Source organism: Orbicella franksi, chromosome 14, assembly GCF_964199315.1.
Source record: "Orbicella franksi chromosome 14, jaOrbFran1.1, whole genome shotgun sequence".
Lineage (NCBI taxonomy): Eukaryota > Metazoa > Cnidaria > Anthozoa > Scleractinia > Merulinidae > Orbicella > Orbicella franksi.
Window position 1 is genome coordinate 5,779,288 of NC_138158.1, and position 21,180 is coordinate 5,800,467.

Below are 21,180 nucleotides of genomic sequence, written 5' to 3' on the forward strand. Positions count from 1 at the left end.
TCTGATTGGCCGAAAGCGTACAGTGAATTTTGGAAATCAGCGCCTGTGAAGTCATCTAGCTGCAATAATGTTGTGTCCTGGCCGCGACGCTGTTCAGCTTGATGTTATCGGCAATGCTGTCTGACGCCTTCAGGGAATGTGATCCTGGCATCAACATCAGGTACCGGTCCGATGGGAAACTGTTCAACCCCAGGAGGCGGCAGACCGTTACTAAGGTGAAGGAAACTATTCTTAGAGACTTCCTCTTTGCTGGCGACTGTGCCCTTAACGCCAGAAATGAGCAAGAAATGCAAGCGGAGATGGACAGTTTTTCGACAGCCTGCAACAACTTCGGCCTCACCATCAGCACCAAGAAGACAGAAGTAATGTACCAGCCAGCCCCGAACAAGCAGTACCACGAGCCGCAGATAACGGTGAATGGTCAGATACTACAGGCAGTAGAGACTTTCACATACTTGGGCAGCACACTCTCTCGCAATGCGAACATTGACACTGAGATCAACAACAGAATCTCCAAGGCAAGCAGCGCGTTCGGGAGACTGCGGAAGAAAGTCTGGGAGAGAAGAGGAATCAGCCTCAATACCAAGCTCAAAGTCTACCATGCTGTGGTCCTCACCTCCTTACTCTACGGCTGCGAAACCTGGACTGCGTACAGACGGCATGAGAAGCTGAGCAACCATTTTCATCTGCGGTGCCTCCGAAACATTCTCCACATTCGCTGGCAGAACAAAGTCTCGGACACAGAAGTTCTGAAGCAGGCAGACTTTCCCAGTGCCATCACCGTCATGCGCAAGGCCCAGCTGAGATGGGCAGGCCACGTCTCCCGCATGCCAGATGACCGCATTCCAAAGTAGCTCTTCTACGGGGAACTCTGCTCTGGCAAGCGCACAGTTGGAGGGCAGCGAAAGCGCTACAAGGACAGTCTAAAAGTCTCCTTAAAAGACTTCAACATCAGCACTGAGTCCTGGGAGTCTCTTGCCTCCTACAGACCCTCCTGGCGCCAACTCATCACCAAAGGAGCCCACGCAGCAGAGGAACGTAGGTCCCGTCAAGCCGAGGAGAAGCGAGCAGTATGCAAGGAAAGAGCCGCCAGCACTAACAGCACAGCCCCTATCCACTTCAGCCCTACCTGTTGGAGAGGCTTCCTTGCCCGGATTGGTCTCATCAGCCACCTCCGGACACACCGTAGAAATTTATTAACAAACTAGATGTCTTTGGTCATCTTCGACTACGAAGGACGAACAACATCAACATACAATAATCATGTCAAGGACAGTCAAGGTCACGGATAATCATGTCATGTATGACTGCGGTGCATAATTTCTAAGGGTAATCATGTCAAGTTCGCGCGCTTTGTGTTGCTTGCCGTCAGTGGAGAAGCAAAAACATGACTTCCATTTTTTTTTCGTTCAATGTATAATAAAACAATTATTAGATTCGGTTTTTGTGATATCCAGAATAATCAAAGACTCGGTAAGGGTTATTGGTCATTTAAGTGTCGAAAAGTAATATTGGTTTAGCAATCATCTACTTCTCACGGTTAGCTTAAAACACTCGTGCTACTTCCTCATCCAATCAGAAGTAAAACCAAAACCAATCGTGACTCAGCCGCACTCGTTTTCCCGCGCTTCGGGTCAGCTACATGTAATTACTCCGCTTGATTGGTTCATCGGATTGTCTGTCTATGTCCTTTGTGATTGGCCGGAGTGATTACTTTGGTTTTGTTTTACGACACTCAATTAAGGTAATTCCCCGGAAATAAAACTGCCAATAGATTTTTGTTCAAACTTTGTCTACTGAATATTTATCATATGAGAACTTTAATTATAAAATAAAAAAGGGGGGTGCCCATGCTCGTTAAGGAGCAGTGAGGCATTGAAAATGTCCCATTTTAGCATTATTTAATGCTTATTACAAGAACGCATTCCAAGTTATTGTAAACTCTTTGTGAGCCCAGACTCATGAAAACACGCCTCAAACTACAGCCAATACTTGTATCGGACACAAATAAACTTTTTAAGTTTGATTTTGACAGACAGCTGAATCCTTGTTAAAATATTGGAACCAAATTGCTTGCCACGGCTATCAAACTGCAAAATAGAAAAGACTACACTGCAGCTGCTATTTTCCTAATTTATTCAATTTTCAACAATAGAAATCAGATCAGTCTTTTCTCACGCAAAGCTAATGATTAGTTGATTAAAATGACTTGAAAAGAGCTCGTTAGTGAGCTATAGCCATTTTTGAACTCACAGAACTCAATATCAAGGCAAATCCGCCATGTTTTCAATGTGCGCGTGCACGAACGCGCGCTAATGACGCCATAAATTATGCGTAGTAAGGATGCGCAATGCAAATGTGAGGAATCACCTTAAAAACTGCTCTATCGAAAATACTTAAACTTATTATTAACGGATACTCCATGCCGTTGATATGATATTTGAGTATTCAGACAATGGAAGACTTAGTGAAACCCGGATCGGAGGATGTTGAATGATAATGAATTGGATACTTTCCCTATATCTTCGTATAATTCGTATAATTTTAATTGGTGAGCAAGAACCGTTCAACTGGCATCAAAAGACCATGGCAGGCAACTTTGAGACGAGAAACCCAGCTGGGAAAAATTATAATTTCTGACAATTGAGAAAGAATAAGTCGTGCTCATGGGGAGGAAAAGGAAACTCAAAAACAAAATATTTTGTTATTTTATTGTTTCCAATGATTTGATGTTATTCCGTACAGTACCAGGTTAGAAAACGTCCAATAGGTTTTCAAACTTCACTCAGCTGATTACCGTTAAACGCACAATTTTTGTTTGGCATCAAACTTTCCGTAATTTAGGGCTTTTTTCAGTTTCATTCTAACAATCCGTACGAAAATTTCCCAAAAGACCCCAATCCGTACGTCCAGTAAATTCTTTTTCCCGCTAAATTGCTTCGAGGGAGATCTTTACAAGAGGGTTAATTACGAGCAAGGAAAGAAACACTATTGGTTTTCATGTTTCTACAGAAATGGATCATTAAATCTAATCCTTTAACGGCTTGTTGTAATAGTTTCTTCCACCGTTTTCGATGATGGTTGATTTTAATTGATGTAATTTTAAATGAGTTATTTTAATTGCCGCGCCAGTATCTGTACGACTCATATAATCCTATGTTCCCTTTGACATTCTCACGATTTCCTGCCGGAGCTAATGCCGTCCTGCAGTGTGATTGATTGATTATTAAGGTGCTCAATGATCAAGTTGGAACTTCAGTGCGGGGGACATGGGTGGCTATACACTTGCAACGAAACACCGTCACCTACAAAAAAGAAACTTTTAGTACATTTTTGGAAATAAACCAGGATCTATGCTTTGAGAAAATTGGGCAAGATTATAAGATTTCTCGTGTTAATGAATGTGGCAGGAAAATATTATGAAATGTAGCAACTCAAAAAGTTTTGAACGTCCTCACTATAGTCCAAGTTCCATAACTGGTCAATAATTGAATAATTTAAAATGAATTATAAATCGTCGGCACTTGACCTAATCAGACCTGGTTCACCTACACTGCAGTACGACAAACGTCATCAACCGAGCCGGTGCAAACGTGTTAACAAAACCAACTATTTAGTAGACTATCCACGGAATAGAGATTTGCCTTACTTAATAAATAATCTTTATAATCCATACTTGCAAAAAAGGCGTAATCTACTAGTTATCAGGAGAACAGGCTTGCATAACCTATGCCCGGAGTTGATAGAGATCCAGCTTGAGCCTTGGTTGGTCACATCCTTCATAGTAAACAAGCGTGGCCCCATCTGAAGGTCTCCCTCCTTTGGCATGTACACAGAGGCCACTCTGTAAGTGCATGAGTGACTTCCCTGGTGTCCTGGAAGAGACAGACAGGAGCTAGTGGGAAAACATTGTTCAAACCTCGAATTTGCAAATCCGTCTTTCTCACTAGTTTTCAAGAACGTGGACTGTCGCGTTGCTGCCTATCAAGTTTTAGCCTGTGTTTCAGCCACTCTCCCTGATATTTTCTTTCAGAAGAGGGCGGGTACCTGTGTTTAACCTTTCGCCGAAAAATTGTTCTTCTGTTAAAACCACTGATGAGAGTGCATGATGGCTTTGCATGGTACGAGGACTACGAGAGCCAAGCACGTGGGAGGAAAAGTAGGAAACTTGGCGATCACCTTATGCAGGATTGTTCCCAACCAGAAGCCCATTACCATTACCCATTGATTTTTGATGTTCCTCTGTCCAATAAATGGTACGTTACCCTCTTACCTTTCAAATCTGGCATTTTCTGGATCACAATTGGAATTTAAAACCAAGTTCGCACCAAAGTCAACTCGACCACCTAAAAAGATAACAACAGAAGCAAACTGGTAAGAGTATTGACAATTTGGGCCTCGTACTAGTAGGATATTTCAAAGAAATCCACTTTCCCTGAAGGTAAAATATAATGCTAGCACTTCTCTAAAACTGTGCTTGGCTCCGAAATCTCGAGTTTCAAATGCAATGTCAAAACCAGTCAAACAGGTATTGACTCCCAGATAGACTACGGCCGGTCCAGTGACCATAATGAGGCTGATGATGATAAGAAATGTAAAAGGTCAGATACGAAATATTGCATGCCTCGGCTTATGGATTGGAAGTTATATTTTCAAAGATAAATGCAAAATATATTGCTTAGAAGGTATGCTACTGTGTGGAGGGACGTTCGAAATATCTGGATTTTTAACAAACCTCTTGGGCAAACATATTTTCCACTGCACTTGTGCATCAGAACACCATCGTCGTAAATAAACTTCTGATATTCCTTAGAACAGTCGGCGGGAGATTTGTAAACCAACGCTGTCTCGTCAGGTATCTGGCAGCTTGCTCGCTGAGGTTGTACGCAAAATTTGTCAACCGCTCGGATGGGACTTTCTGGTAAATAGATGTGGACGTAAAACGAAAGGAAAAAAGAGTCCCATGAAAATCTTCAATGAAGAGCACAAATTAAACTCGCACTGCAAAAGAAGACTTTCCAGGGAAGACCATACAAAAAAGCTACATTCAACGCAAGAAAATATAAATTATCACAGTTTTCCAGATGTGTGTTCTTTTATCGAAAAGTTGAAAATGGCCTGAATCCATTACAACAATGATTATTGTGCTCAATTTAGGGGAAGTGCAACTCAAACAATTGAAACCGAATGCTAATAGTTACTTAGGGTTGGTAATAAGGTGGAATTTGTCAAGTTGAGATATAAGGTACACGCGGCATGGGCTCCTGGTATAACGAACGATATTCTGACCACAGAAACTATAACTAACTCCCAACCCTCCCCTGTAATAAAATTATTTTTGCAGTCCCTTAGCACTCAGCATGTGTGCAGCGTCTCTGTTGGTAATCGTGTCCCAGTAACTATGTTTTAGCTGATGAGCAACCTACGGAATATACCGTATTACACCGCATAAATTATGTCGACAATCTTTCTTGTTGACAGCCAATCAGGTAACAGTAACTGAATGCTATCTAACTGTAGCTGTCGCTAACTGTCAAGCAACCAACTAGAGCGCGACTCCCAAATTCTGGTAAAACAGCAGTATACTGGAAAGCGATGAGCAACAGTTACTCAAGCATCTTAAGGCATGGTTAGACCCCCCGCGAAGACCCAGGCCTTAACATGCTTGAGCGATCCGCAGACGCCCCTTGTCTGAGTGAAACGAAAGTACAAAACGTCTTCTAACTGCACTCTTTTAGGAGTCTGGTCTAACCTGGACAGTAGTTACACTCCTGTGTTTCTTTCTGGAGTATTTTTGGATCGCATTGCTTGCCACCACATTTTGGCTTGGGATTATCACATTTCTTGTGTCTGGTCCTGGTACCTGGTTTACAGATCTGATCACAGCGACTCCACTCACCCCAGCCTGATACTCCGCCATCCACTACGCAATAGGATTAAACATAGGTGACTGTGAGCAACAACAGAAAGTGTTTTCCTGACTGGTCTTCGTCATTTCTTATGGTTCTACTAGTTGGGAGGCACCTCAGGTACTTAATCCTCGATTGTCTTATCCTATTGTCATAAATATCTGATCTCAATTTTTCACACAAAACTCTTCATAGATATCGTTGAAGTATTTAAAAAACCTCTCGATCAAAATAAGTCAGGCTAAAGACGACGTCGTCAGCATAGAAAATAAAGGGGGTAAGGAAGAGATGTTACTGTCTACAATCATAGGTTAAGAGTGCGCTTAGAGAGTAAGTTTAGACTGGAAAGACAATCACATTTGTTAAAAGGAAATAACGGATTTGCGTTTTTTTCTCTTGGCTTTGTTTAAGATTATCTGGAAACGCGGCTTATACACTTGTATTGGTTTAATCAGTCTTATCCGGCAAGAAAAGGAGGCTCGACTATTCACACTTACAAGGTAAGTTTTGTTACCAAGCAACTTGAGCCTAACGACAACAGCAAATTCGTTCATTTCTCTGTGACGCGATTCTGAGATGGTAATTTCTCCTCCAACTGTTTGTGAGGCAAACTTTGTTTAAATTACACCGTCAACTATGTCTGCTATATATCACTAACCTGGTGTCCTGTTCTGATCGCAGTCATCTTCGTTTATCCAATACCATATAACTCCTGGATCAAACATTCCCGGATATATCCAGCTAGCTGGCTTTCCCTCTGGTCGGTCTGTTATGATAGTACCACGAGGATACCAGTCGCCCACTGTCGCGGTGGTCAGCAGTCCAAACGTTCGGGCCAACCAGGGCATGCGCTTTTGAACTCCGTCATCGCTGTATTGCCATTTGCTGAACTTTTTTATGAGGTTGACGTTGGTTTGAGTGTTGTCGGTTTTTAAAAACCTGTGTGGAGTTCAACACAACGTTCTTATTCAAAGGGACAAAAATTTGATGCTGTATATATGATGATAACTTAACTTACCTTACCCGGCTTAATTTTTATTTTATTTTCTTACATACAGTTATAAAGAATTGCTTGCCCCTGCAACTACAATAGTTTCAGCATTTATAGAGTCGGGGGCAAGAGTTCACATTAAAAAGGAAACAAAGAAAAAAAAATCAATGAAAATTACAACAAAATTACAAAAGGTACAAGTAAACAATAAAAACAACTACAAGTGACTGAAAGCAAAGTAACATTGTAATAAATGCCCACATATACAAGCGACTAGGATACGATTACTAAACTATGTTAATTTAGAGAACTTCTGTTTCAGTTGGGAGAATTAACACGATAGAAGCATCAAACAAATCAGTACAAACAAGAAAAAAGGTAACCGAGGGTATGGACGAGGGTGCTCGAAACGCAAAAGACTGAGTTTCCGCAATTTCTCAGCTATCAGTAAAGTTTGCAGATTTCAGATCTCTGCCTTTACGTTTCCATTTCTCAGACAGTTTAAATTTTTAGCTAATTCTTAGCTCTTGCTTAAACCTCATCCAAACCGTACGACAGATGAACAAAACATTCAATTTCTTAGGCTTGATCTCCACAACTTTGTCAAGAGCTCATTTGCTCAACAAAGGCTGGTAATCGGGCCTATCAGTTTCCTTACGTGTAATCTATTGGAGCTTCCCATATTCCACCCCAGGTTCCTCGCGAATTAGCCTCCAGTCGATACTTGAACGACTTGGCCGCACTTAGATCTCTTATCTGGTCTGCCACACCCAGTATCGAGTAATCGTTGCCTAGCGACGGTTTCTCGGCATTTCGAAACGTTACGTCTTTGGCGTTCCAGTTGTTCGAGGCACTAGTGACTAGCAGTGTGTACCCTCCCTGATCTGACTTCATATCGCAGAAGACGGGCAAAAAATTCACGTCATTTTCTTTTATCATGTAGACTCCGTCATCATACGTGTTGCCCAGTTGCGAGCCGTAAACCTTGACTTGATTGCACGACCGTCTGTTACGGCAGAAAAAGATGAACGTTTACAACTGATTCTTTAGAGGATGACAACACCTTCCAATGTCACGCTAATGGGCCATTTCCGAGTTACCTCGTGCCTCTTTCAAAACGAGTCTTCATTCAAAACCCTTCATATGAAAATGATTTGTATGAAAATGAGCATGTAGGCGAAACACATTTCCATATGAATGATTTCGCACGAAGAGAGGAAAAAGGCAACTTGGAAGTAACCTACTATTAAAGGGTAAAGTCTCATAATTTCAAAGATCGTTAACAATCTAGTTTCTCATTGCACTGTTACCGTATAAGTGCGTTGTTAGTCACGCAGAAAAACAGAATAAACACAATCATCAAAGCAATGTCTATACCTCACAGTTTCGGTCAACAAAAGACAAGGCAAGAAAAGAAATACCAACAAGCAATAGCAACTAGCGAGCCAGCTAGCAAGAATAGGACTAAAATCGTTTTAAAAGTTTAACGGGGTTAAACAATTCTAGTACAGGGTTTGAGTATCATCAGTATATAGAGAAGTCTATTCAATCATAATTGATTCGTCGTGTTTTTATTTTGGAAACTATGCTTCTATAGAATTGTTTTACTTAGAAAGGACGATCTAAACAGTTGAAATACTCATATTGTCCCCAACGGCTTGTGTTTTGCAGCAGAAATCGATAATTTTTCCTGACTTTTTTCATTTAATACTTGGCCACGGTTCCTATAGACTGAGGAGAACAACATCGATGTTTAACTCACTTGTGAACTTTGCGCTCTTTTCGTCCGATATTGTTGAAATTAAACTTTGTTCCCGGCATACATGTTTCGTTAGTTGTTAGAATTGAAGCTTATTGACCTTCAATTCTTTTCCATACGTACCTCGTTCCCTCTCGTACCCAGACTTTTATTATCTTAGGTTTGGGTTTTCCGTTCTTTATATAAGTCACTCCGTTAGTAGTGGAGACGATTGTCCCAGAATTATCGCTCGCAGAGCCGGTTGTGTACAAAAGCTGTCCGCTGACTCCAAGACGAGGAACTCTCTTGTTCAAATTTGCTGACGTTTGGTCCCAGGTCCCAAACTTTTTAAGTAGTCGTATGTTTGTTTGTGCGTCAGAAGATGACATCATAGAGTAGCCTCGAACTGTTTCCCAGATCCCCCCAGACGTGTCATCTCCATCAGCCTCAATTCGGTACTAGATGAAGTCAAGAGATGTAAATGTAGTTGTCACTACCCAAGTAATTATAAGCTTAAAAAAATCATTTTTGGTTTCATTTGCAGCTAATAACCTTAAAATTGCATAGAGAAATGAAACAGAGCTCCCTGGAGACCCTCTTTTTCGTGTAATTAACAATTATTCCACGAGCGCGCGTTGGATATGAGATGGTAGATAGCCAACGAGGAGCGTACCGCCGAGTTGGCTATAATCATCTCGTATCTAACAAGTGCGAGTGGAATAGTTGTTTTTTTTATTCTTTAAACGCCCGCAAAATATAGAAAACTGCAATAAAATTAGAATAAGAACGCTCCAAAAAAAATTACACGTACACCATATTTGTAGAGCATGGTGTAATGTCTCGTATATTATATCAGCTAAGCCAATGAATACTCTTAGATTGCATTATGCAGCCCTTTTTAATTCACTACCTTGTAAAATCCAACAAGCTGTATCACTCTCCTCTTTTAAAAATCTTGTCAAAGCCCATTTTATTTATAGCACCTAATTTATGATACCTATTTTTTTCCCTACCAGTTCATGCTTGTAACTCGTTTCAATTTTTTAAACTCTTTTTATATAACTATTTCAACTACTAGACGTTAGTTTTTTTTAAACTCTATTTTTATAACTATTTTATACTATTAGACGTTTCATATTTTTAGAAATTGTATTTAGCAGGGCCCCTCTGGATACCAGCCACTGTGCTGAATGGGCCACCCTGCATAAATAAAGTTTTACTTACCTACCTAACTACCTACCTATCCAGTTCTTAATTAAATCATATATTTCCAGTGGAATCTTATTAACTGGTCGCTCTGGTCGGGTGAGAAATGAGCGAGTAAAAAAGAGGCTCATTTTGACTCAGGTTCCTTTTCACGATAAATAAATTTAGCAGTGACAACTCGAGAAAACATAAATACCTGGAATTTCTCTTTTCCAAGAATACTGTCTGCCTGTCCAAGAATTGAGAAGTCCTCTGTTAGAGATGGTTTGTTTCCATTTCGATCTAGAATGTTCTGTGCATTCCACCCTTGACGGGAAGCGCTGGTAAGGAGTAGTGTCCAGCCTCCTCCGTTACGAGTCATATCACAGTAGCTTGAGACGGCTTTGTCCACTGGCTGAATATTGTAGAAGCCATCTGGAGATCACAGTATAGTCAGACGGGTCCAATAACAGTGTCATTTGTGAGCATGTTTTTAAAATGTTAAATGTTGTTAAATGTTCAATGTTTATCGCTTAAAATCCCAACTGGCGGGAGGCAGACCGGTTGGCTATTTACAAGCATGACTGAGGAGTTGAACAAGGAGTTTACCAAGAAACTACTCCAGCTTAGCTGTTAGAGCGGGACTTGAACTCGTGACCTCCGGATTTGAAGTGCGGCGCCCTAACCACTCGGGCACGCTGAATCCCTGCTGCCTCAGAAAAAGAAATTTTCTCGTACAGGTTGGGGCACTATATAAACATGCATACACACAGTGGTTGCATACGTTATTTTTTAACAATTACACTGCAAGATTGTATTTGATTTCTCTTAGCGAAACCAGGTCTTGTCCGGCTATACTTGTTTTCAACCAGGTAGTCCAGTTTTAAGTTAAATGCGACGGTGATAATGTCTTGTTATCTAGAGAGGATGAAGGGTAAGAGATAATTTTCTTTATATAGGCCTTTTAATATTCCCAAGGTAATCCCTGTTGAGTTATTTTTAGATCAATCCCAGTTTTGGAATTCCTCAGAAGGGACTAGACATAGGCAATCCTGTGACACGAAGTTTGCTCATGTGGACAGCAATCGATTTTACAAGCATTTTCATCGTCTATGAAGATATCCACCTAAGCGGTAACATTGTGGGCGAACAAACTGGATACCATGTCTAAAGATAACTTCAATAAGTTCGATATGAGGGATCAACTCTCTTCATGCTCTCTTGTTGTCATTGAATACTTACCTGAAACTCCCTCCTTTCCAATACTACGAGTTTTGACTTCCATGCAAGACCTCGGTGGGCCGTATTCCCCTTCTCTCATCCAATACCAGATGTACGTAGGACATTGTTCCTTATCTTTTCCATATATCCATGGAGCAGGGTGATATTTCTTCATAGAAGCTGTAAAATAGCAGAAAAATCGTATAACGACAAATTTTTAACTTTCACTAGTAGAGTTGGTAGAGAATAAGTGTGATACCGGGTAAATGCATTGGTAGCATACAATGGAATTTTTGCTTTATTAGTTCTCTACTGGTATATAGTGTTATCTTCATTTGTTGTTATCATATTTTGCAGTCAACTGACATTGCAATATTTCACAGGCCGACAGACAGCATTTTAGATAGTATTTAATAAGAGCTAGCATGTCAGGAAATGAGACCTGACCTACCAAACAGTTAAAAGTTGATAAAGTGAATTAAACGTCATGGCGAACTTGGAAAGCTGAAGTTTTGATCCGTCGTTCGTCAGTGGAACCCGTCGATGCAACACAATCCGGGGGCACTCCCATATGAAAAGGTCTGGGATGCCCGTCGGAAAATTTGAAGTAAATCCCTCAAGCTTAAGGAGACCAATCCGTGAGTGGTTCGAGCTTTATTTGACCCCTAAAAGATACCATTTAAAACGGAATAGGTTCGATAACCAGCCGCTTTTTCCGACAGGAACCCGGGGTAGTAGACCGGATAGATCGGACTCAAGAAAGCGACGAAAATCGAGCCTAAAAACGGAAATGAAACGTTTTTAAATGGTTAATTTTTCGAGTGCACCCGAAAAGATACTTTGACAGCTAAAGATAGTGGCGTTTCGCCTTCAACACGATACGTGAGACCAGAATCCTTAACGACAAGCGTCCCCGACCTTTTCATATGCACGCATGGGATTCCCTCCCCGGGATAGAAATATAGTTAAGTCTCTACGTTTCACGGCTTACCAGTAATGGAGCCGAATTCGCTATTCTTTGGCTCTGCAGCTGTAGTCAGCCTCTCTCCGTATAACCAAGGCATTGTCTTCTGCAGTCCATACCAGCTATATTCCCATTTGTCAAACTTTTTGGTAAGCTCCACTCCAGTCTGACTGTTATCAGTATTAACGAAGCTGTAGCTGCGCGGTGCTTTCCAAATCCCGCCCCATCTCCCTGTAGCACAAAGTAAGAGTGAGAAGATTATTATCTAGAAGCATAAATTACAGTCATTGCACTGAGAAAAGTCAAGACAAAATGGTATCCTTGGTAAATTAAAATTCAGTATTTTTGAATTCACGAGCATGATTACCCATAAATGGTACGCCAAAAAACTTTTGTTCTGAATATTTACCGCTAGTGTATTTATTATATGACTGAGAAAAATTAGTTCATTGTGATTGGCTGAGAGCAGGCCAATTTATCCCTACCCTTTTAATGTGCATTACAGTACAAATTAACTCGTGTACGCGTTAATTAATTATCGCGGTCACAATAAATGAGTAATCGTATGAAAACTCGAGCCAATTGAAAATTCTCACGAATTGCACTTGCTTACAGGAACCGGTTTGCGCATCTTGGTAAGTTTAGCCTAAATGTTTCAAGTCCGTCGTTTGTAATTTGTGTTAATCTTCTCTATCTTAACCATCCCAATATGTATTGATCACCGAAAAGCCCTTTAAAGGAGTGTCCAATAGAGTTGTTTCTTTACGGTTTATTATTATCTCTTCGGTGATTTTTCATCTTACTAAAATTTTTATTTTCAGGTTTCCTTTAATTTAAAGGTAATTTTGTACGTGGCTAAAATAACTCAAAATACCGTGACTAAGCTCCTTTAAAAGCTCGTGCAATTATGAGAGAGTTGTCGAATATCACGAGTAATGGAAATACTTAATTGCCGGCTCGCATTCATACGACTATTGAAAGCTTTTTCGCTGTTTACATATGTAAAGGCAGGATTCTCAATCTCTAAATGGTGATAAAATAATGAAGTTATTCGGTGACATTTAATTTCCTGTGAGAGCCATATTGATTTAGTAACATTTCTCATTTTCGCGAAATTATAGACACGCAAATTGAATGAGCGCGTAATAACACATTTTATTATTATATGACCTTATATGGCTAGCTCCGTGAGCGGGCGAGATGAACCGAGCAACAACAACAACAACTTTATTTATTACTCATACATTTACAATTTTTCAAAAATATATACATTTTACACTTTACACTTTATTATTAAGTTAAAAACTTGACTATGACAAAAGCGTGAACCCTCAGGCTAATCTAGGCGGGCCGAATTCTGCTCTCTGATTGGCTACCCGAGATGGCGCTTTCTTGCCCGCTCGGGATTACTCGCTGTGTCCCGCAAGAAAAAAGTGGGTTTTTCTCCATATAATAAATCCTTTATTGACTTTATTGACTAAGCGTGTTCGGTCAAGATGGCTGAATATTGGACTCGTTCTTATTTGCGTGTTTATGAACTTCGGCTCCGTCTCGGTCCATAAACACGCCAAAAAAAGAAAGAACCTGGCAAATATCGAGCTATCTTGACCTCCCTCTTGAACTATAATCCATGTATTAAATATTTATAATCAGACTTACCTGGACTGTCTGCCTCTAAACGATATTCAAAGGACGAGCCTTTTACATTCCCGCTGTTCTTGATATCGTCCGCTTTAAACAGAATAGAATAATCGTTCTTCAGTTTTGGGTCCATCTCGTTATTTTGTAAAACGTTCTGTCTGGTCCATTTGTTGGTATAACTGGCAACCAATAGCGTCCACCCACCGCCATCACGTGTCATGTCACATATAGTCTTGACCACGCCCTTGCCGTCCGGGTTTATTTCATATACGTCGTCAGCAAATGCCTTGTTGAGCTTTTTGCCAAGGATTTGAAGATGGCGGCAAGAGTGAGCCTCTGGAGAAACATAAAAGGATAAATTGCTGCTGCAGGTGAAATTGGTTCTCTCATATTTAATTGTTTAATCATAGTTACAGAAGGAAATGGTTATGAAACCCGTCAAAGGTCTTTGTTATATGGAAATATCGAAAAGTAACTGAGAATTTGCTTCCGAAAACTTTTATCCGCCTCACTTTAATAAATTTCTAATGCTAACTTCAAGGAAACCGTAAAGGAGGCAACATTTTTTAAAAGCTTTTGCTCGTTATACTTGCCTTGGATGTGCTAAGCCTCGTAGTGTGCCAGTAGAAGGCCCTTTGTTGTTTTCAGTTGGTAACGGTTGTGACTGTTATCTTATCTGCATGCTTTAATCCTTTTAAAAATACAGTAGACCTTTTCACTACCTATGCTGTCATTTTGCTACAAGGGCAAACAAGGTACAAAGATAATTTTCCCGAGGACTTTCGCAGGTTCTGGAATTTAAGAAGAAATGCATAGAAAACGGAAAAATACGACTGCACACTTTCTAAGAAGATAGCAACCTGCCTGACCGATCCTGGGATGTGGGATCTTAGGTCAGTTCTCGCCATAAAGGTTGCGTAATCTATTTGAGACTTAAGACCCCGTTTTTGCTCCCTGACATAAACGTAAACTGCTTTTCTGCCATATATATATAAGCCACGACAAAACAACAACAACAACAACAACAAAACATTCACTGATGATATATTTTATCTAGTTTGTTCCCACATGAGGTCACTTGATTTTTCCGGCTCAGAGACGAATAAGAAAAATATAAAGAAAATTATCAAACGATGTTTTGTCGACACGCTCATCAGGGCAATTCGTTTCACTGTCATTACAATTTTGTTGCAAGGAAGTAAGAGCCTAAATGTACTTTTAATTTAATTTATTAAGGAAACGAAAACATGATCGCTTTCGGATCTCGAGTTTAAAATATTTGCATTTCAAAGGAGAATATAGATATCGCCCAGTCATTAAGAAGAAAATTGACAAATAGACCCAATTTCGTCTTCCGCACCTCGCTGTTACATATACAGTTTTTTTTCTCTATGTAATAAAGCAAGTCTTATGACTATCGTATCTTGTCGTGAAAAGTGTTCTTTTGCACAGGAAAAAGTGGATTCTCCGAAGAGATTGTGGAAATCTCAGTGCCGGAAAATTGGATTAAAGCCCATCTGTCAGATGTTAGCCTAAATCGAGTTTTATTGTCAAACGTTTCTGGAAGAGAATTGAATCATCACACCAATATGAGAGCACAATAGACCCGGTGGGAGGAGAGCGTAATGTGTTGCAGTAAATCAATGTCACCAGAGCGAATCACTGTGTGTTTTGTTCTTACGCTTCCGAGATTTTTTTCTAATATCTCAGTGAACGTTTTGTCTTGTCAACAAACGCAGGTACACTTATGATTTCTCTAGTTCTTCCAAGGCGATGTTGTCCGTTTATCGCAAAAAACAGGGAAAAGATTGACAAGCTGAGCGTTTCAACGTTTCAAAGGAATGACAGTGTACCTACTCGTTAAGAAAACTTGAATTTCCCGAGTTACTGAGAAAATTAGGTGAATATTGGTTACAAGTTTTCAAGATTTTTCGATAGGACTCCAAAACAAAGTAGATTTTATATATACTGATAAGTGACAACTTCAAATATTGCCGCAAATCGGAAGAGAACCATCTTAAAGTTTTGCTCATGGCAAAAAGGTTCAGGGTCAATAATGAAACTCTAACAGTACATAAGCCCTTCAACTTTTTGGTCTGTCACTTATTGTATTATTCATAATCGTAACAGTCTATTTTCAGTTGATAACTATGATATGTATTTAGAGGAAGATTTTTAAGCCATTCTCTGCCTAGGAGCTGCGTAGAATGATGATATTAGTTATTCAAAGCTTGGCGTGGATATTGTGAAGATCTACACGGCTCGGGCTTGAAAAAAATCAAGAGGAGCACATAGTAATTGGCCAGGAATAAACATCGTCTGGTTAGCAGTGATCCGTCATAATTACATTTATTATTGGACACTCCTACAGAAAGGCAACAAACAAAGGCAGTAAATACCTTTTTTGCGGTTAGTCTATGTCTACATAATTATGTTTTTTTTCCTTTTTCTTCAGGTTTTCAGTTTTAGCACCTGCCTGTTTGGAGAACTACCGTCTGATCATAAATTATTCAGCTTTCTTTTGACACATCACTTAGATGCCGAGAAGGCACTCAAATCAATTAGAACGTGGCTTACAGAGTGCAACTTCTAAATCAGACTACAAAGAGGACGAGGGAAGCAGCTTATCTTTTAGACAAGAACAAGTTATTAACGGGTATCAGAAAGCTTTGGCTTGAAAACAACCAGGGGACCACGTTCAGCTGTATTCCACTGTGGTTTAAGATGTTCATGGTGTACTAATTACCAAGACACTTTCATTGCTGAGCTATTGCTTCAAAAAGCCAAAGTGTTTTGTAGCCAGGTTGTGAGACGTCTGAAATTCAATATCAACGTTTTCTCAAGCTCTTCAAAGCGTTTTCATGTCTCAAAGAGCGAGCTGAAATTCTTGGAACTGTCGGAACTAATTACGAAGACGCTTTTATTGATCAGATATTACTTGGAATAGTCAAAGTGCTTTGTAGCCACTGAGGTTCTAGGACATCTGAAATTTAATATCAGCGTTTTCACAAAAGTTTTCTGACAGTAAACAGCGAGGTGAAATTTTTGGCACTGTCGTTTCTGTCAGATTTCTGAGCGGAAGCCACCGAGAGCACGGTATGGAAACAAGCAACACAACGAAATGTTTTTTCTTAACAAGCGTCGAACTCTCACATACGGGAGGTGTCTTCGTCGCAGAAATCATTTGTTGCGCAATTAACTCTGTATTTACCTTAGTGGCAACTCTGTGCAACATTTTAGTCATCCTGGTTATTTGGAAGTCTCCACCTCTCCACTCGCCTTCAAACGTTCTCATCTGCTGCCTGGCGGGTTCAGATCTGGTGACTGGTCTCTTTGCCCAACCTATGCTGGTCACTTATAAGATTGCCGAGTTCGAGGACAGTGCTCAAACCGCCTGCATTGGAAGGCTAATTCACTGGATAGCTGGATTTGTGAGCGCAGGAGTTTCTGTAATGACAATAGCAGCCATATCGTTGGATAAAGTTCTTGCGCTTTATCTACACCTTCGTTACAAAGAAGTAATCACTGTGTCGCGTGTTTTGAAAGTTGTCTTCGTCTTCTGGTTCTTTTGCTTAACTGCGGCCGTTTCTCTATTTGTGGCGAACTCGGATCGATACTGGACGCTTGTTCCTCTCCCTGTGCTCAGTGTAAGCTTAACAACGACATTTGTAGCGTATATCAAAGTGTTCGGAGTTCTTCGACGTCACCGCAATCAAATCCGCGCCCAAACCCGTTCGGCTTGGAGTGGAGTCAACATGCGAAAATACAAAAAATCGGTCATTACTATGGTGTACGTTCTAGTGCTGTTTCTCGTTTGTTATACACCGTTTTTAACAGCGATGGCAGTTCGCGTTTTGGTTGGTTACAGTCCTAGTGTTAAAGTTGCTTACGAATGGGGAGCAACAGTCGTGTATCTAAATTCAACATTGAATCCCTTACTCTACTGGTTCAGAATGCAGGAGATTCGCTTGGCAGCGTACAACGCCATAAGAAAACTGCAAGGAAACGAGAGCAAGATTGCAAGCAAAGTTTACAAATTTAGCCTGAACAACGAGGGCTTTTATAACGAAAGCATCCCGACCAAGAGAGGAATGGATTTCTCGCAAGGCACTCAAACTTAACTGCTGCAATCACGCCACCTGTCATTATCTTATCTGGCTCACAAGATGTCTCAGAGTAATGTTTATTGAGAAGATGATTAGTTCAGGATAAATTACTCAAACATCATTCGCAAATTAATCGTCTTGTTTTATGTGAAAAATAAAATAGGAATAACCCGTTATTTCTACATTACGCTAATAGAATTTTCACGAAAAACCTTTGGGCTCGAAAAAAACTGCTTCTTCAGAATGTTACCACAGTCGTAGCCAGAGTAAATCTTGCTCTATTACCGAAGCAATATCAGAAAAACGGTTCTTTTATATTCATTTACCTTTTTATAAATGCATAGCCTCTTACGAGAACTTGAAATCAACAAATAAATTCCAAATTCAGTTTACCGAGACAACTGACCAGGTTCGCCTGTGCTAGCTACGGCCTTGGTTACAAAACAAGTAGAAAAAAAATTTAACACACAAAAGTCTTTATTTTAAAAGACGAGAAAATTATCATGTTATGTGAGATTACAACTAAACATGTTATATGATATTACCACTAACGACAGTGAATAGCAGCTGCTGGTATACATTTATTTAACACACCAACGCAGAAGCCGAGCAATTTCAGTTCAGTATTGTAACTCCAACTCCGCAATGTAATTACTGATCTACGTTGCCGGACAGACGTTTATATTGAGCGCGCGGCGATAAAAGAGTTTGCCTCAAGGAAAGAGGGAGTATCTGTTAATTAGTTGGTGAGGATTGTTTACAGTTCATAGAAATAATTATAATCAGGTTCCGATATCATTGACTTATATTCCCGCTGAGAGCGTTAAGCTAAGAGGTAAACGGAATTTTGAATCATGCGTAGCGAAGGACCATCCAACGAAAGAGCAGCGAAATGGCTACAGTTACAGAGCAATGTATTTACCCATTTTATTGGTACTCATATGATTTCTTCATCCTCGTTTTGGTGTTCTCAGCTCTTAGTTGCAAGTCTCTTGATAAATAATTAATTGTAAGGATTGATCGTGATTGACAGGCAAACTCTCAACGATATTACATGCGTGAGGCAAAAGTAAAGTCAATAAATATCTTGCCGAGAAAGGAAATTATCGCAAAACCCAAAGATAAGATGGTGTTATCAAATGCCCTAATTTCCGCACCAGTTATATAGTAGTGGCGTTTCATTTCCAGCCTGGAGATTCTGACTAAAAATTTTTAATATTAAAATTCTGTCAGGGCTCTTCGTTTGTTGGTTTGCCGAAATAAAATAAAAAGAAGGTCTTTCATGGAAATTCTGAAGTAGTAATTAATATAACACTAACTTAATTAATGTTTCTGTTTAGCGCCACGACTAGAAACTACTAACGTGTTAATGGGACGCTTTCAATATAATACTTCTGATTATTACCATTAATGTTATAGCGACAGTGAAGTGCAACTAAAGTAACGGAAACTTGCCAGAGGTTGCAAAATCTAAAACCAATCAGTTTACGCAGGGTAATAATATTAATGCGCTAAACCGCCGGGATTAACTTAATAATTGAATGTTTGAGCCTTGAGGTGTTTTACCCAGATCGTAGTTTCCTTAGTTTGGGCGGCAACTCCTCCAAGTTTTGATGTTGGTGCTGCTTGGCGTTTTGAAACCAAGGTTATCTTATATTGGCCAAAATGTGATATTCCATCCCTATACCAAACTTGCCATCTACAGCGGTCGATGCTTTATTTCAGATTTGATCGTTTGAAGTGTGCTCTTTAATGCTGAACTCTGCTATTTCGAACTCAAATGTGGATATTATTTTTCAGTCATTCACTGTCAGCTATCTGGAATCCCCGTTGTCTCGCACTATGTTTAGTTTCCGTTAGAGGAGCTCAGTCACGTTATCATGAATTATTATATATATATATATATATATATATATATATATATATATATATATATATATATATATATGTAAACGGTATCAGAACTCTCAGGCCAACAAAGGTGTCACAGCGTCAGGAGGATCAGTAAAGATTCCCAGTCCAAACCTCGCAGCATAAACGAAAGTAGAAAGTTAAAAAATTGTGAGGACGGACAACTTCTGACGTAAAAAAGATTAAAAAATTTAAAAAAAAAGTTTCGGTCAGAGACCTTCTTCAGTTATTACAACTTTTGAATAAAAACGACCCCTAAATAAGATTAAGGTGCTAGTGATTACGTAATTACAAGTGACAATTAATAAAAGTACAAAATCACGTGAAAGAGCAAAAAGTGGTGTTAATTAGCAAAAAACAAAAAACAAAATCAACAAAGCGCAAAAATATTGAATAAGTCAAAAACAAACTATTATGAAAATAATCGGTAGAGTCTGAGAGATAAAAGCTAAAAACTAAAAGGCCAAACTGGCTAAAACAAATAAAATAACCAAAGAGGCGACGCGGCAAGCATTGGAAAAAGTAAAACCCTCCCCTACATATAACTGAAAACATCAACTGTGACAAAATCCCAAAACGAGGCCTTTGGAGCCTGAAAGGGCAAATTAGCAACAAAATCCCTGGAGGGGCCCTTAAATAATTTTAATCATAATAAGATCCCTTGACAAGGCCTTTGAGTCTAATCAACACAATAAACCATACAGTCGAACCTCGATTATCTGTACCTCTATTATCCGGATTTCTCGATTATCCGGACTTTTTCTCTAGTCCCAATTTTGTTATGAATATTTATTACTCATGATCAGGATCCGTAGCAATATTCTTTTTTAAAACTATAGCATTAAAAAGTGCAGTCAAAAGCGAGTTTGTTTTGCTTTTAAGAGCAAAAGCAGCACTCGCACGCGTCGTAACTAATGAAGAACACTCGAATGAGTTCTGATTAGCTCAGAGTTGAGTGGTTCAAGATATACAGTAGACCATATTGTTTTCCAAACGATTTGTGAAAGTGTTGTTTCACGATTAAATGTTGCTTCATTTAAACAGTTTTGTTCTTCATTAATATTCATATTTTCGATTATCCGGACCCTCGATTATCCGGACTATTTCGTCTAGTCCCCAACGAGTCCGGATAATCGAGGGTCGACTGTATTAGGGAACAAGGATGGTTAAGGATGGAGAAGATTGACACGGATTACAAACGACGAACTTGAAAAATTTAGGCTAAACTTTTCAAGATGCGCAAACCGTGACGTTCAACTGCATGTTAAATTCTAAAGAACTATTTGCGGCGATCGTGCTTAAAATGAATAATGTTCTTTCTTTCTTGTGGAAGGTTTATGTCCGATATTAAAATTGACCCTGTTAATCCCATTAAAAAGTCAGAGTTCATTACGTAAAAACCCCGATGTAACAGGAAATTATCAATGAAAATGCCTGAGGTAGTGATGAAGCCCCAATGATTAAAAATTGTACTCGTTAATTAACTTGAGCCCGGGACATTCGGATTACAAGTC

General features: G+C 39.7%; 3 protein-coding genes across 4 annotated transcripts in view; 2 read left to right on the top strand and 1 right to left on the bottom strand.

The window, feature by feature from the left end:
• LOC145468117 (D-inositol 3-phosphate glycosyltransferase-like) overlaps window positions 1-21,180 on the top strand; it is a 358,913-nt gene that overhangs the window by 67,527 nt on the left and 270,206 nt on the right. The gene's annotated exons all lie outside the window — the stretch shown is intronic.
• The window catches only part of LOC145468083 (uncharacterized), a 35,261-nt gene continuing 16,684 nt past the window's right edge, over window positions 2,604-21,180 (bottom strand). For both annotated transcript variants that reach the window (XM_081451753.1, XM_081451754.1), the window contains 11 exons: window positions 13,668-13,985; window positions 12,036-12,239; window positions 11,066-11,224; window positions 10,041-10,258; window positions 8,783-9,096; window positions 7,559-7,906; window positions 6,568-6,848; window positions 5,753-5,923; window positions 4,736-4,918; window positions 4,274-4,346; window positions 2,604-3,875 (listed from right to left, as the gene is read on the bottom strand). In XM_081451753.1, the coding sequence (XP_081307879.1) occupies window positions 3,728-3,875; window positions 4,274-4,346; window positions 4,736-4,918; window positions 5,753-5,923; window positions 6,568-6,848; window positions 7,559-7,906; window positions 8,783-9,096; window positions 10,041-10,258; window positions 11,066-11,224; window positions 12,036-12,239; window positions 13,668-13,985 (2,417 nt within the window). In that variant the 3' untranslated portion in view covers window positions 2,604-3,727. The remainder of the gene's footprint in view (window positions 3,876-4,273; window positions 4,347-4,735; window positions 4,919-5,752; window positions 5,924-6,567; window positions 6,849-7,558; window positions 7,907-8,782; window positions 9,097-10,040; window positions 10,259-11,065; window positions 11,225-12,035; window positions 12,240-13,667; window positions 13,986-21,180) is intronic.
• On the top strand, window positions 15,919-17,965 carry LOC145468146 (melanocyte-stimulating hormone receptor-like). The gene has a single exon (XM_081451831.1). The coding sequence runs from the start codon at window positions 16,748-16,750 to the stop codon at window positions 17,768-17,770; it is 1,023 nt and encodes a 340-aa protein (XP_081307957.1). The 5' UTR covers window positions 15,919-16,747; the 3' UTR covers window positions 17,771-17,965.

Coding starts and splice junctions, on each gene's coding strand:
- LOC145468146 (XM_081451831.1), top strand. CDS start 16,748: ATGGAAACAAGCAACACAACGAAATGTTTTTTCTTAACAAGCGTCGAA.